The 16341-nt window shown below is 31.9% G+C and overlaps 1 protein-coding gene across 2 annotated transcripts in view; it reads right to left on the bottom strand.

Moving 5' to 3' along the window:
• Cubn (Cubilin) overlaps positions 1-16341 on the bottom strand; it is a 28610-nt gene that overhangs the window by 11147 nt on the left and 1122 nt on the right. For both annotated transcript variants that reach the window (XM_085486195.1, XM_029312569.2), the window contains 32 exons: positions 15587-15854; positions 15081-15210; positions 14809-14997; positions 14405-14467; positions 14176-14316; positions 14007-14107; positions 13299-13449; positions 12913-13155; positions 12003-12318; positions 11327-11649; positions 10633-10983; positions 10340-10493; positions 9831-10024; positions 9234-9753; positions 8876-9101; positions 8232-8549; positions 7968-8125; positions 6930-7265; positions 6200-6690; positions 5707-6099; positions 5327-5597; positions 4533-4796; positions 3275-3786; positions 2818-3013; positions 2231-2608; positions 1949-2145; positions 1519-1670; positions 1179-1367; positions 908-1089; positions 492-710; positions 252-398; positions 54-129 (listed from right to left, as the gene is read on the bottom strand). In XM_085486195.1, the coding sequence (XP_085342321.1) occupies positions 54-129; positions 252-398; positions 492-710; positions 908-1089; positions 1179-1367; positions 1519-1670; positions 1949-2145; positions 2231-2608; positions 2818-3013; positions 3275-3786; positions 4533-4796; positions 5327-5597; positions 5707-6099; positions 6200-6690; positions 6930-7265; positions 7968-8125; positions 8232-8549; positions 8876-9101; positions 9234-9753; positions 9831-10024; positions 10340-10493; positions 10633-10983; positions 11327-11649; positions 12003-12318; positions 12913-13155; positions 13299-13449; positions 14007-14107; positions 14176-14316; positions 14405-14467; positions 14809-14997; positions 15081-15210; positions 15587-15654 (7649 nt within the window). In that variant the 5' untranslated portion in view covers positions 15655-15854. The remainder of the gene's footprint in view (positions 1-53; positions 130-251; positions 399-491; positions 711-907; positions 1090-1178; positions 1368-1518; positions 1671-1948; positions 2146-2230; positions 2609-2817; positions 3014-3274; positions 3787-4532; positions 4797-5326; positions 5598-5706; positions 6100-6199; positions 6691-6929; positions 7266-7967; positions 8126-8231; positions 8550-8875; positions 9102-9233; positions 9754-9830; positions 10025-10339; positions 10494-10632; positions 10984-11326; positions 11650-12002; positions 12319-12912; positions 13156-13298; positions 13450-14006; positions 14108-14175; positions 14317-14404; positions 14468-14808; positions 14998-15080; positions 15211-15586; positions 15855-16341) is intronic.

Here is a 16341-nt window from a genome sequence, read left to right as displayed (position 1 = left end):
ATATAGTTTGACGATAGGATTAGGTTCTTTAAAATTAAAAAAAATAAAATTACCTGGGTCGTGTACGTGGATTAGGATATCCGGGTGACTTAATTACTCCACTCATTGCAGTTAATAAACCACCGCATGCTACAAGCAGACATATGACGTAACGTAAAATTAGAAATGGTACGGATAACATATCGAGTATAGTTTGTAATTGTACGATTAACAATAAGCTTGATAATAAAGTTTGTTTCACGGTTACTAACTTTCTCGACTAACAGTAAAGTTTAAACTGAACCCTCTGTAACCTAGGTACTCCCTATTATCGCTCTTGAAATAAACGTATGCTTCGTTTGTTGACGTCTCAATTACATCCGGTTTTATAAGACCGCAGAAAGTTCCAATGTCTGAAACTTTAAAAATATTATATTAAACACGCAATCACCCTTACGATTAATTGATGGATACAAATCTGAATTTACGTAACCAATTGCGTTATTACTTACTTGTATCATTTTCTGGAAGTTTTTCTGCAATTTTCACGTGATCGGTCGAATCACACCGATGAAAACCAGGAAACTGTAGGTCGCGGAATTCTAATTTTATGATATGATCCGTCGGTGCTACTATCAACCAGGAACAAGTCTGATTTGTAGGATAGAAATTCGGATAATTCGGAGATGAGATAACACCACTACTACTGCGTAAAATTCCACCACAGATCTCTATGTAAAAAAAATTAACACTACATTATTAGAACAAAAATATAATTATAAATTATTAAAGTATATAATTAAATTATGTTGTTTTAAATATTTATTTTTATTTATTAAAGCAATTATAATTAATTAAATTTAATATAAATAATTAATTATAATTGCTTTAATAAATAAAAATAAATTTTAAAGCGCGTTTAGCGTACCTCCTGAGATAATTGCAGCTTTAAAGCCATTTTTAGGTTCTGGTAAATCCGTGTAATAGTAAATATATATCATGTTGCCAGTAGTAGTCATACTGCTGGGTGCAACGTCCTTGCAATATCTTCCCATGAACCTTGAACCATCAGTTCCGCCATCTCTTATTTCAATATATTCTCTCTTGCAGCTAAAAAAATTGTTATTATGATAGAAACATTTTCGTCAGCGAAAATTTTTAGTTAAGAAATTTATTTTCTCTCGAATATAATCTCTTACTTTTCAGAATAACTTAAATCAAATCTCTCCAAGAAATGGATTGAAAGCCTTTCACCAGCAGGAGCAATAGCTGTCCAAGTACATTCGGCATAGTTTGGAGGGATGTTTGGATAGTTGGGGGATGATATTTCCCATCTTTTCTGTTTGCTTGAGAAGACAAACTGACCGCTACAGTTCATACTTACTTCTCTAAAATAAACAAGATGAAATTAATATAAAACTAAAATAAACGTATATATATATATATGTATAGTATATATATATATATATATGTATAGTATAGGTATACAGAAATATACGTATATGTATATTTAAATCTAAGAAAATATGCCACAATTACCTGTAAGTGAGTTTAAAACGATATTGATAACCCATGGCAGCAACTTTAACATAAAGACGATTCCCAGTGGTTTCTAATTCTGGTGGTACTACACTACCACAATATTTTCCATTGCCTAACAGAGGTGAAAGAATTCCATCTCCATTTTTCAGCTAAGCAAAATGATAATTTCAGTTAATATAAGTTAGTGGTTAAAAATACACTGTATATATAATAATTGTAATCCTGAGAAAACGCAATAAAATGTTGATTCATATATAAAATATAGAATATATATATAATATATATTATTTTTAAACATTAAATTTGCTCTCATATAAATTGATTTTTGTTTATAAACGCACATGTTAATTGATTTTTCCAAATATTAAATGTAAACGTTAATATTTATGATTTAATGACACTAAAAATTGATAATACGTTTACTAACCAACAAATAATTATTGCCGCATGAATGATCAGGCATTTCTTGTATTGACATATCGGTAATCTGAACTTTAATTGTTCTGCCGGTTTTCACTGTCACAATCCATTCGCAATTGAAACGCCACGTGCGAATCGCTCTTGTAGAAGTGGAATTATCATATTCAATCACGCCATTGGGACCGGTCAGGTTACCTCCGCAATCTAAACAATAAAAATATTTTTTTACACGAATATTTGAATCGCAATTAAAAAGTTCATCTTGCCACAAAAATAAAGTATTCAAAACCTCGATACACATATGCGCTGAAGCCGGTTTTGTTAATAAATCCATCCGAATCGAATTTCACTGTCATCACATTAGTCCCTTTGATTTGTGCCCAAGTGGAATTTGCCAAACATAATCTACTTAACAGATCAGCATTGCTCGGTGTCGATGTCAGTGCGTATCCCGAATATACGGAAACCGAATCCGCTATGCAATCATTGGTTTCTTCCAAGTTCATAGCTAGTATTCTCAGCACCAAATGTGTTCCGGGAGGCGATGTGAAGATCCAACTGCAATGCAGATTGCTAGCATAGCCGTACGGCCAGCCGGGAGAGCTGAAGGTATACGTGTTGTTGCGCTCACCTATCAGAGCTACTTCCTTACTGCATGCATCTGACACTGTGAGGAAATAAAATTAATTGCTATATATATTTTAAACATCTTTTAAATAAATATTTTGTTTATATTTTAATTATATTGCTGTGCTAATACAGCATTGAAATTCTAAGTTGTATTAAGGAAGAATTAATAATAGAATTAATAATAAAATTCCATTATATATTTATTTATAATTAAAACAATTATACATATGTATATAGAAAACTTACATTTGATCTCCTGATTATTTTCAGAAGTTTCTCTTGGTATTTGAAGCCATGTGAGATCAAACCAACTTCCCTGTCTGAGATAATTAGTTGTCATCGTAATGTAAACCACGTTGCTTGATGACTGTATTGCATCTGGCAGAGTATAGCCGCATATTTCTAATAGCATTGGTGCTTCGTTATCATATCCATCATATATCTAACCGAAAATAGATAAAAAGTATTTAATAATTTAAGTTACACATAAACCTTTCAATTTCATTAATCGTAAGCAACCGAGAAATTAAGAATATTCTAATATAAATATATATTTTTTATTGATATATAAATTAATTAATTAATTAATTTTTATATAATAAATAATCATAATTATAATATTATTATTTGATTATATAAAATATTTATTAAATATATTTATGTATATTAAATATTATATTTATCTTTCTCTAACGATACTTACTTTAATGTTAGATATACACAATTCGCCGATATTTTCACTCAGTAAATCTGTAAATTCAATGCGTATGATCGAATTCATTTCGACGGTGATGCGCCAAGAGAAGGTAGCTGCACGTCTATAAGGCATCGGATATAAAGGTGAAGTAATACGTCCTGTAGGTCCCTCGAGTTCATTTCCTCCGATAAAATTATACTCGCCCACGAAACCTTTGGCGGTGCCGGAATCGTCGCTCTTGAACTTAATCCACAGTTTGTTGGAGGCCGTAATTGCCGTGATGTCTTTGCCGCAGGAAATGCTAATGAGCTTTCCAATTCCGCTGTCCTCTCGTATCTCGAGGTAATCCAGATCGCAATTTTCACTTGATTCGATGTCAAACTCGGAGAACGAGAGAGTGATCTTGTTGCCGGGGGATAAATTCAATATCCAAACGCATTCCGCGTTCAATGGATAGCTGTTTGGATAACCCGGCGATGTAATTATGCCTTGGACGGAAGTGTAGGTTCCGCCACATGCTGAAAAATAATAAAAGAGATTATAAAAGCATCTTCTAATCTCGTTCGCGTCCATCTCTTATATATCATTTATTTTATATATTTTTTGTTTTTAATCAGGGTGCTTACTCAAATTTTGTAAAAAAAATTCTCTGAGAATTCTCCAATATTCCCGGTATGTTCGTTTAAAATTTCGTTTAAAATGAGGAAATTTGTAGATGCAGCTTTTTAAAAATTCCTTTATTGTACACACTTTTTAATGTTTCTTATTCATACGATAGAAAAGTTATCAAGAGCGTTGGTTTTTAGCTTTTAATATTGATTTATTAATTGTAAAATTAATTTGGACAATAGCGCAAAGTGCAATATATTATTATATCTAAACGCTAAAAATATATGCAAGAATATAATTTAAAATAAAAATTGAAAATAAAATAATTTATTATTAACTTCGTAAGAAATATTAATATTTAAAATTATTTATTTAATTATTTATTAAATAAAAGGAGTACTAATTTAAATATTATCTATTAAAAAATCGAGCAATTTTTATGAAATTTACATAAGATTGATATTAATGAAATGGATCGTCAATAAAAAATTATCAAAAAGACATTTTTTTAATTCTCTGAATTCCGATTAAATTTCATGAGAATTCCCTGATTTTTCAAGGTAAAACAAAATTCCCTGAGAATACCAGGTTTTCAAATTTTTTCCTGAGAATATACATTCTGTATATCATTATATATATTATACTTTTGACGTACCTGTATTCAGAGCGGAATAACTGGCGACGAAATGACCTGTAAATTCATAACGCACGAATAAATGCAGCGTGAGTGCACTTCCGGTGCTCGTAATCGACGGCGGCGTAATATTGTTGCACCATTTCCCCAAAACCGGTCCATCTACGCTCTCACCCTCGAATACCTGGATGTAGTCCCAAAAACAGGAACCTAAGGAGCCTTCTATGTCGCCAAATCCGACCGGATCGATCTCCATATGCGTGAAAGTAACAGTTACGTGGTCATCTACAACAAATAATATTCAGAAAATAAATTGATTGAAATTTAAGAAGAAATACAAATACTTATACAAACATGTAAACTGAGGCAAACGTTGAGTTACATACAGAGTGGATCAAATAAAGTGTTATAAGTTGTTTTTTTGTTGAAATTATTGGATATTAATTTAAATTTTTTACATAATTTTTAAATAAAAATTGGGGACTGGCTATTTAATATGTAAATAAATTTTTATTAAAGATTTTAATTGTACAAAGGAAAAATCTGTCGTAAGTCTTTAACAATGCAGAATAAAAAGAAATATTTCAAGTAAAGTAAGTTATTAATTGTAAAAGTTATCCAAATAAAAAAAAATAATAAATTCCGTTTCATCTAAAAAAAAATAAATAATAAAATAAAATAAAAAGAACCTCTTTTTGTTCACAAATTTGCTTACACGCTAGAGTTAACCTTTCTATTCCATTTAATGTAAAAAAATCAATTCGAATGTTTTCGAAGCTTGCAACATTTTATTTGGCTCACCCCGTGATATTTACCTGGATTTTCAGCTATCAACGTCCAGGTGCAATTAAGGCTTTCGTGTACGTCAGTATGTCCATTCGAGGGTGAAATAAAACCGTGATCCTTCACAATTATGCGAGCACCGCAGGCTCTAGCATATTGAGCTTTAAAACCTTTGGCTGAAATCATCGTATCTGTTCGCATGGTTACTAACATTTGATTACTAGTCGAAATGTATGGCGGTGGTAATTGATTGCCACATTGCGTTCCTAGCAAGGGATCATCCTTTGTTGACCCGTCAAAGATCTAGAAAAATACAAGATACAGAAAAGAGTTAACATTTGTTACTGGATTTAAAACGCACTCGGAACTTTACAATTTTTTTTAAATTTATCTTAAACATTATAACACGTACCTTAACGTAATCATCAGTGCAATTTCTACTGTTCTCCATATCAAAGTCCAGGAATGTGAGATTTACAAGGTGATTTCTGTCGACTTCTATCAGCCACTCGCAATTCTGACCACTCGGATAGTTCTGCGGATAATTGGCCGAATGAATAATCCCCAAGTCGGTTGTAAATTTACCGCCGCAATGAATAGGAACGCTTCTGTAACTAGCGTTAAATCCTCGACCAGCGTAAGATACATCCGCCTGGAATTTTACGAACATTCTGTTCCCAGGACTGGTGTAGATTACCGGCTTTTCCGAGTAGCAAAGCTCGGTCAATTTTGGCGCATCCGCGTCTTCGCCACTGTAAATCTGAATCTTGTCGAAGATACAGCCTTTATTTTTTTCGGTGTTCACCTACAAGAGAAGAGTTCATTTTAAAAGTAAATTCGCGATTCAACTTTCACTAGCATCACTTCTGTAAATTCATAAATTGGTACTTTTTCAGCATACTCACTTCGTGAAAAGTGAGTTCGATGCTGTGCATGTAATCCACTTCGATCAGCCATTCGCAGACGATATTCGACGGATAAGCAGATGGATACCCAGGTGATGTGAATGAATCGTACGGTTTATTCAATTGTCCACCGCAACCGTGCACCATCCATTCGAGTCGGAAGCCATTATAGGCGATAAAGGAGTCCGTGACAAATGTTATGAACACTTGATGCTGGGTCGAATTAATTTTCGATGGAAACTCATTCCCGCAGAATCGACCTAACTCGGTATTGGGAGTGTCGTCGTCGCCTTCCATAATCAGTAGATAGTCAAATGAGCAAGCCTGCGAAAATGTGCCTCCTTCGAGATCGAAATGTGTGAAAGTCAAATTGATCGTGTTGCCAAGTGGAGCCTCAATTGTCCAAGTACAGTTTATCAAGTGCTCGTATTTATTAGGAAAATTCGGTGATTCTATCACACCGTAGTAGCCGTGTAGCTTATTGTGACATTCTGCATCATAAAAAATAATGTTCTACGATGAAGTAACACAATTATAAGTTAAAATAAAAATTAATTCAAATTTTTATATAATGTATTAAAAATGTGTTACGTTTTATAATTGATAATATCTTTATAATCAAAAATCTTTAGCAAAATACGTAGGATATTTTTTAATATATATTTTTTAAATATTTTTTTAAATATTACTAAATTAAAATTACATAGCATCGATTTAATAACATACTTACGTGTTTCGTACTTCAGATGGAAACCGCGGGTAGAATAACTGTAGTCGCTGCGAAATCGAATGGTCATTTGATTAGATGTAGATTGAATAATTTTGGGATACGTGGTACCGCAGTAACGTCTTCCATTTGTGCGGTGACTGATACCATCAAATATTTCGATGAAGTCAAATCGACATCTGATGTGATTCTCGAGATCGAGATCGACTATTACGACTTGCACTAAACTACCTGCTGCTACGGCTATCTTCCAGTAACAATCCGCGTTTGATGAATAAGGTTGGGGAAAATTTGGAGACATGATATCTCCGGTGACTGTTGTCATCATACCACCACATCCTGAAGTCGAATGTACAAAAGAAATTGAGATAAATGTGGAACTTTATCAGAGCTTTTATTATATATAATATATGGATTAAAAATATATTCGAATTACTTTTATGACAAAAATCTGTGACAAAAATTCTGAATTGTTCGGATTTGTTATTTTAAATCAAGGAATTTTTTAAAATCTTGAAAATGTTGGATAAAGATGGATATTATTTTAAATATATTTAAATATCAATTAAATGCAATAACAATCGTGTGGAAAATAAAATAATTTTCTTTAAATAAAAAAAATTATATTTAATTAAAAAAAGAAATATAAATTAAAAAATACTAGCTTCTAAATAAAGTTCCGTTTTCATATATTCATATACATAAGTACTATAAACAAATTTTGTTTTTCAAAATTAGTACAAAAATTATAACTGTACTGTTATATTCAATATATTCTATTGTATATATTATTAATCATTAATTAATATCATTTTAATCTATCTCTATTTCCAGATATCTTATTTTTCAAGAATCTTAAATGTTTTAGATACTCGAACATTAAAAAAAATATATATGTATAATACACATAAAATTTTCAGATTATTTATAAGTTTAAAAATTTTTAATAAATAATATTTAAAGCAATTTGAATGTTTATATAAGTAAATTGCTTAATAATTTTTGTAAAGGAAGATTTACATGTGTACAACTAGCTATTACCTTCCGTAGTACTGTCCCATTGTATCTCAAAGCCTTGGAACGATCTCGAGAAGTCCGAGACGAATCTAATGTACATTTGATTGGTTTGACTTGGTATTTCACTGGGTATTTCTGAGCAGTATTTGCCGACCAACGGTGAAGAATTATATCCACCATTTCTAATATAAGAAATATAAGACACATGACGTGATTATCCGTATGTATAGAAAAGTAATGACATTAAATTATTTCAATTTAATAATGTATAACGTTCAAATTAATTACCTGATTTCTACATAGTCAAATGCGCAATTTAAATGTTTTTCCAATTCAAAGTGATTGACCGTAAGTATAATTCTGTGCCTGTTCTGCGCTTCAATAATCCAAGTGCAATCTTTCTCACTCGGATAATTATCAGGATAATTTGGCGATCTAATAACACCATTTGATTTCGAATAATGACCGCCACAGACTTTGCTCACGTCCACGAAAACATATGTGGCGGCAAATCCATCGTGCGAAATACTCGAGTCAGTGCGGAAAATTATGGTAAGTGTACGTTCCTGCGTCATGAGGTCGGGTGGTTTATTACTACCACAATATCTGAAATATAATTATAATATAAATATATAATATTTATTATATTTATAATTATATTAAATTATAATATAAATTATTACATATTTAAAATATATATAATATAGTATATTACTAAATAATATATTTTTAATTAAAATAATTATAAAAATAATAACATATAAAATAATAATAGTTTATATAAGAAAAATTTTAATTGTGAAATAAGCATAATATGTATAATAGAAATGATATTATTTGTAGCTTTTCCGGATGACTTAGCACTTGTTATTAATATTGTCTTTCAATTTAAGCAATTAAAAATTTAAAAAAATGATTTTATTGCGACATACGTGGCTATTATATTTTCATCAGGTGAAGTGTAAATTTCATAAAGCTTGACGTAATCATGAATGCAATTAGTATGAGATTCCAAATTAAACGACAACCAAGTGAGTTGTATTATGTATCCTGGCGGTGCTTGAATGGTCCAAATACATTGTTCGTTATCGGCATAACGTCCATTTTCAACAGGGGGCTGAATCACTCCAGTTGATTCTTTGAACAATCCGCCGCATCCTTAACAAGAACAATATCAACATTTATTTTGTTATCCTCGAAACTCCATTTTTACGCAAAAAGATTCAATTATTATGTACATATGATAAATACATCGATAATTATTATTCCAAATATTACAGATCTACTTACTGCGATCAATGGTCGTATAATTAACTTTGAAGCCTCGACCCTCGACACTGTTGTCAGTTGTAAATTTGATGTACATGTAATTATGCGTTGAATAGTAAGGAGTGTTTGGAATGTGATCTTCCTCGCCGCATAACGTAGCTAGCTTCGTTGCATTTTCGTTATCACCATCGTAAATCTCGACGTAATCGTAGTAACAATTCGGCGGATCTCTACCTTCGATGTCCAAATCTTCTATGGTCAATACGATTCCTTTATTTGTCGGTTGTATAATCTCGTAAATACACGTTTTCGAGCCGTGATAAACGCTTGGATAGAAGGGTGACGTGAGAATTCCCGTTTCCTCGTGGAATTCGCCGCCGCATAAAGTCTCATAAGACAGTGTGAAACCTTCCATTTCGTAAGACCAATCAGATTTAAAGACCACGACCAAAGTGTTTGAGTTCGACTTAATCGCCGGCGGCATATCCGATCCGCAGTATCTACCGAGTAGCTGCGAAAGTCTGTTAGGTCCATCGTAAATCTGAAAGAATAAAAATAAGATCAATGGCGGCCCGTCTCATCCATTACTAGGAAGATTAAATGAATTTGAAGGATCACCTCGACAAAGTCAAATTGACAGCTGGAAGATGGTTCGAGATTAAATCGCAACCACGTGGCTCTGATTCGTGCGCCTGCTGGCAGTTGTATCTTCCACTCACATTCCACATTCGATTGATAAGACGATCCCGAGTGGCCGGGCGAACTTATCATTCCAGTTTCACTTGTATAAACCCCACCGCAACCGGGAGTGCCTGACATTATAAATTATTTTTATTTATAATTTAATAATTTAACAAATAATTTTCTTATTATATTATAAATAATTTGTGTAAATTAAGGCTCCTTGGAGTCATTTTACAGTTAATTGATAAAGAGAAAAGGATAATTTTCGAAATATTTTAAAAGTGTGCTAAAGCCATTTAAAGTCTGAAGTTGTGTTTCATTAAAATATTTTTTTTCTCTAAAAATAGCATGTAAAAATTTTCAGCGTGCATTCTCTTGCCTTTGACGTCACAATCAAACAATCGCAAATTATTAATTATCAAGTATCCCAAACAAATTATTACCTTCAACCGTCGAATAATGAATCTGAAAGCCGGAGTCTTGACCAGTAGCATCAGAATGAAAATGAACAGTCGCTTCAGAACTGGGTGTAATCAGAGGCGGGGGACGAGTGTGATTGCAGTAAAGTCCTAAACGTTCTTCCTCCATACCTTTTATCTATATATATATATCAAATATAAAATCAAAATTGACAAAGGAAAAATATATTTCACGTAAATAATAATAATATAATCTGAAGGTTTACTCATATAATATTATGTGCCAGTCGACTTATGAAGTAGTATAAAAAATTTACCTCCACGTAGTCGGCTTCGCAATTTTCCTCGAGCATCAGCTGACCGAAATGAAACTGAATCCTTTTCGAGGGTGTAACGGAGATCCTCCAGTAGCAATCCCTATTGGGGGGATATCTGCCTGGCGAGCCCGGAGACGTGATAGTACCGTAATTATCCTCTAAAACGGCTCCGCAAACAGGATCGATGCTATTCCAATGGAAAGTAAATCCGTCGTGAGATATAGTGCTGTCCGAGTGGAACCACAAGTAGAGACTATTATGAGACGAGATGATATTTCCGTTTCCATTAGGCAATGCGGGACCGCAAAATCTATTGATCATTTGGCTTCCAGCGTTCTTGCCGTCGTGAATCTAAAAATATATTCATACATTTAAAAAAAAATACACTCTTATATTTCCTACAAAATTCTGCTTAATTTTTTATATTTACTAATTCATTATATCAAATATAAAATTGAAAATTGAAATTTAAGTATTTAAAAATATTAAAAATTTTTAGAATAAATATTAAAGAATTTACAAATCCTTGAAACAATTGTTTTACTAATTTTGTCCTGAGATTATAAGAACACAAATAATGGCTATAACATAACTTCGAGGACTTCCAGAACTTATGGCTCTACTTACGAAGATAGAAACGAGAAGTTGACAAAACTTTTAGAACTACCAAATGTGATGTTAGCACATATCGCACCTGTAGGAAGTCAAACTTGCAATCCGTGGACTGTTCGAGATTGAAAGCCGTGAAGGTGATGTTGAGAACTTTCGAAGGTTCTGTGATTAACACCCAGGCGCAGCTCAATCCGTGCTGGTAAGTGCTACCGCCCATAGGGTACTGAAGTGTTCCCATAAAATTTCGTGATACACCGCCGCACGATTGCCGTGGCGTCTCGCATCTATTTCCCGTAAAGCTAGATGTACACTGACAAGTTGCTTGTCCGTTTAATACGACGCAAATGCCATTGTTTCGGCAAGGATTTGGCAAGCATGGATCGGCCGCTATGTTACACGTAATCCCTAAATGTTAACAAAAGCTAATGAGAATACAATTATATATTGCAATTAATTCAATACTTATTAAATATATATATTTTTTAATTTTTATATATTTTCATATTTCTATTTTTATTAAATAAAATAGAACTTCTATGGAAATTATTGTCCACAACGTCAAACGTAATTTTCACGAGTTTACGTATAACTTACATTTAAATTTGACAATATTTACGTATTTGCTAAACACGAATTAATCCCATATCTTACTTATGTGATGAGATGCATGTAACAGAACGTTTATAGTTTACAAGAAAGTTTTCCCTCCCTTCCTTTATCCCGTTTCTCTCTCTCTCTCTCTCTTCCCCAATTTGTACCTGAATATCCCGGATTGCATGTGCAAGTGAAGCCATTTGCGCCGTTTGGCACACATGCGCCATGAACACAAGGGTTGCTGGAACACGCTGTATTAACTGATACATCAGTTAATTGACAGCCGTTTGGTCCCATTCCATTACCTATGTAACCTAGCGGACAACGGCATAGCACGTAAGAACTTGTGAGCGACGGATTTTCGCTACACGTGGCTAATGGATGACATCCGCCGTTGTTGATGGCGCAACCACCGACGAAAATGCAACTAACTCCGTCGCCGCGATATCCCGAGGGACAGGGGCCGCATACTCTAGAGCCCTACAATTAAAATCATTCATTAAAATAATAAATTAAAAATTAAATCAATACAAAACTATACAATAGATTGCTGCAATAATACGATAATAGAATTTACGGTTTATAATTTTTATATTTTATTTTTTATATTTTTATACTCATTTACAAATAAAATTTGTATATTATACATTTATGCACTAATGAATCTTAGAGAAGGAAATTAAAACCTCCTCCTTTAAAAACTTTTCAATTAAAAAGAATTTACACTGATTTCATATTACATACATACATTTTATATTATATACATATGATTTCATATTACATACATACATTAATATCGTCTATTGAAGATGTTTAGATTAAACAGAACTTGAGAACAATTATAAATAAAGAAAAACAAATTTTTTAAAGTATATAAAAAATTTTTTTAAATATATATAAAAAAAATAATAAAAATGAGATTAAAAGTTTCATGTTGTTGATCCTGGAATAAAAGCTAAGCTTCGATATAAAAAAAATATCAAATCAAATAATTTTACCGAAATCTCTTCTATTATCGATCAGGGTCTACTAGTGCATTTATAGATATATAAAATATTTTCGGAGAATTCTTACCATTGTATTTATGCATTGCACGTAAGGCGAGATACTGCAACCGCCGTTGTTAATCAGACACTCGTCAATGTCAGTGCAATAATAGCCATTTCCACTGTAACCGTGCGGACAGGCGCCGCAGGTGAATGAGCCACGAGTATTTTGACAAGATACTGGTGGATTTACGGAGCACGGTGGATGGTATGCCGCGCATTCATCTACATCTTTGGTGCAAGCTGGGCTCGTGCCATCGCTCTCCCATCCCTAAGAGCGATAAATAAAAGGTTCAGGATATGTCTGCTACTATAATAGGTTTATAGCTAAGTTCTATATGAGATATATATATATATATATATAAATATGAGTTATAATTAAAACCAAATAAGTAAGATATAAAAAGAACTTACTTGATCGCATATGCATGTGTAGCCTAGTTGAGAGCCACTTTTGGCGATGCAGACACCGTGTTCACCGCAAAGCGCCTCGGAATTCTCCGTATTGCAAATCGACGTCTTCTGGGTGCAATGAAGACCGAACCATCCCGCCAAGCAGTCGCACCTGTATGTAAAATAATATAATAAAAAATAGGAAATTTATAGTTATTTAAATTATTTACAAAGTATTATTTTTTAGACTTTCTTATGTAAAAAGCTCATGTAAAATAGTACACAGACAAAGCAATAGAATTAAAAAATAGAAGATTTTAAATTATTTTAATCATTTACAAAATGTTATTTTTTAATAGAATTGTTATGTAAAAGTCTATAATTAGTTAAAGCAACAAAATTAAAAAAAAAGGAAATGTTATTTAAATTACTTACAATGCATTACTTTTTAATATAATTTTTTATATAAAAAATTTATTATAATTTTTTATCTATAATCAGACGAGGCAATAGAATGAAAGAAAATAGATTTTATATTATTAAAATTATTTATGAATTATTAATTTTTACATTTATTTTTAAATTATTAATAAAGTATTATTTTTAATAGAATTTTTATATGTAAAAAACGCTTATTGTAAATTTGTTTAAAATATCTGTAGTCAAACGAAAATATTTTGCTTGATATTAATTACTGTAATAGAAAATGTAATTGTTAATATTGCATACCGATAAGATCCAGGCAAATTACGGCATACTCCATTTTGACATCCAAGTTCTGTGCCAAGAAGTTTTAAGCATTCATTGACGTCCGTCATACAATTCGGGCCCTAAAATTATCGTCAATTATGCTAATGAAATGTCAACGCGTTCTTGTCACACAGCGAGCTTTATATACCTCCCAATTTGATGGGCAATGACATTGATAGCCGTCATAGAGATCCTCGCATGTACCGCCGTTTTGACAAGGATCACTCTGACACTCATTTTCTCGAAGCAGCGTTTGCATAGCTCTCAATGAATCTTCTAATACTTTAAGCTAAAAAAAAGATATATTTTTTTGTTTAATCATATAGATCATTGTACATATGTATATATAATTTAATAAATTTGAAATTTTTACATACTCGTATGCTGATACGGCGAATGGTGTTTCTAGTTCTAAGCGGCAACAAATTCGGATTTACATTCTGAAAAGATACAGATACTTTGTAAAAATAATTTGACACAGCAAACATTTACTTATTTTTATTTATTTATTTATTTTTATTTCGACATGTAAATATAATTTTTATTAATGTTATGAATTTTAATAACTTTTATTAAAACACAAAAAATTAATTTGTCTCTAAATAATAGATAAATAATATAATATTTTAAATAAAACTGTTTGTGCAATTTTCCTTCTAATTAATTTTTACACGTGAAATAATGCTTGCATTATTTTGTTAGCGTAATTTGAGAGTACATTAGGAAGAGATATGCCATCGCAAGCTGTTGATTCAATATCGCGCAGTGTATGTGTTCTTACCGGATATATACGTGATCTGTTTCCTGCGCGAATCGTGCCGTTCACGTCGATGCTCCTCTCGAGCTGGGTGACTCTTCCCTGTAAACCTGTAGGGCCTGTCACTACAGTCATTAGCTGGTGAAGAGAGCTCTCCATCTCGGCCAAGTATCCCATCCGCCATCTGTCAATGACCCGCGTCGCATTTTGCGCCTAAAAGGGAATCGAGATGTACGCGTTAACCGATTCTATCTCGATTACGCTGTACATTTAGACTGTGCAGTATGTTACGTTACCGCTGACGCTACGTGAAGCAGATTGATCTCATTGACATTCACGTGACCGCCCCCTATTATCTTCAGGGTGATATTTCTGTCCTTTGCGCTTGAGATCACGAGATGTCCATCTTGAGACTCCAGAACAGGTCTGAAAAGAGTTTATATATTATTCATGCAATCTCATCAAGAAAGAGTAATACAATTAAATTAATAAAATTAATAGTAATAAACAAATAAAGACAATAAAATTAAATAAAATTGATATCGTACATACAAATTCACGATCATTTCTTTTGACTCGATATATAATAAACGTTATACAAATGCAAATGACAAAACAAAAGATGCAAACGAAAATGATACAATACACATTTATATATATATCAATATATATATATATATATATATATATATATTATATTAATATTAAAGTATTCGGTTTTAATTTTAATTATAATGTAAAATTAAAATAGAACAGAATATACGAATATATTAGTAATAAAATAGTACAAACTCTTACGTACCTCTCGTCCATCCATGCTGCGCAGAAACTCACGTGTAATAATAGAAACCATCTCAGTGTAAAAGCCATGCCAGTGGCGTTTTGAAACTTCACGGTAAATTAAATATTATCCAATCATACTTTGTAGCAAACTCACGGAACTCCTTTCGAAAAGACAGGTCGCAACAGATTGATTCGAGGCCGGCATCGCGCGTCTGTATCTCCTGAGTGGGCGTATTTGTGAGATTTATCGAAATCCACCCAATATCGGTTTACAGTCGCTTTATAAGCTAAACAAGATAAATTTGATGTAAAGTCATCGAAAAATCGTTGCAATCAAAGAACGATTATGCCAAATGTTTTTAAAACATGTATATATTTCTTTTCTACAATAATGCATTTGTCTATAATAATGCATGTTAGGTTTAGACTATTTAATATAAGATTTCAAAGATTATTAAATCTTAATATTGCATATTATTCACGCAAATTGTTTATACCAAATTACATGTTTGTTATTTTGAAGAATATATACAAAAAATATTACATTGTTATAATTCTATTTTACTATTAATATACATATATTCTTGTATTATTTGTTCTATAGTTCAATTTTACAGCATAATTAAAATTAAATTAAACCAAATATTTTAATATTAATATATTATAAATTGGCATATGTGTGCACTGGATTATAAATATCTTCTATTTTTGAGAAATAAATTAAAATATTGAAAAATAAAAAAGCAATATTAATTAATATATTGTGAATTAATA

The sequence above is a fragment of the Nylanderia fulva genome, unplaced genomic scaffold (genome assembly GCF_048542155.1).
Source record: "Nylanderia fulva isolate GAGA-0341 unplaced genomic scaffold, ASM4854215v1 Scaffold11, whole genome shotgun sequence".
Classification (NCBI taxonomy): domain Eukaryota; kingdom Metazoa; phylum Arthropoda; class Insecta; order Hymenoptera; family Formicidae; genus Nylanderia; species Nylanderia fulva.
This window is presented reverse-complemented; position numbering and strand designations above follow the sequence as displayed.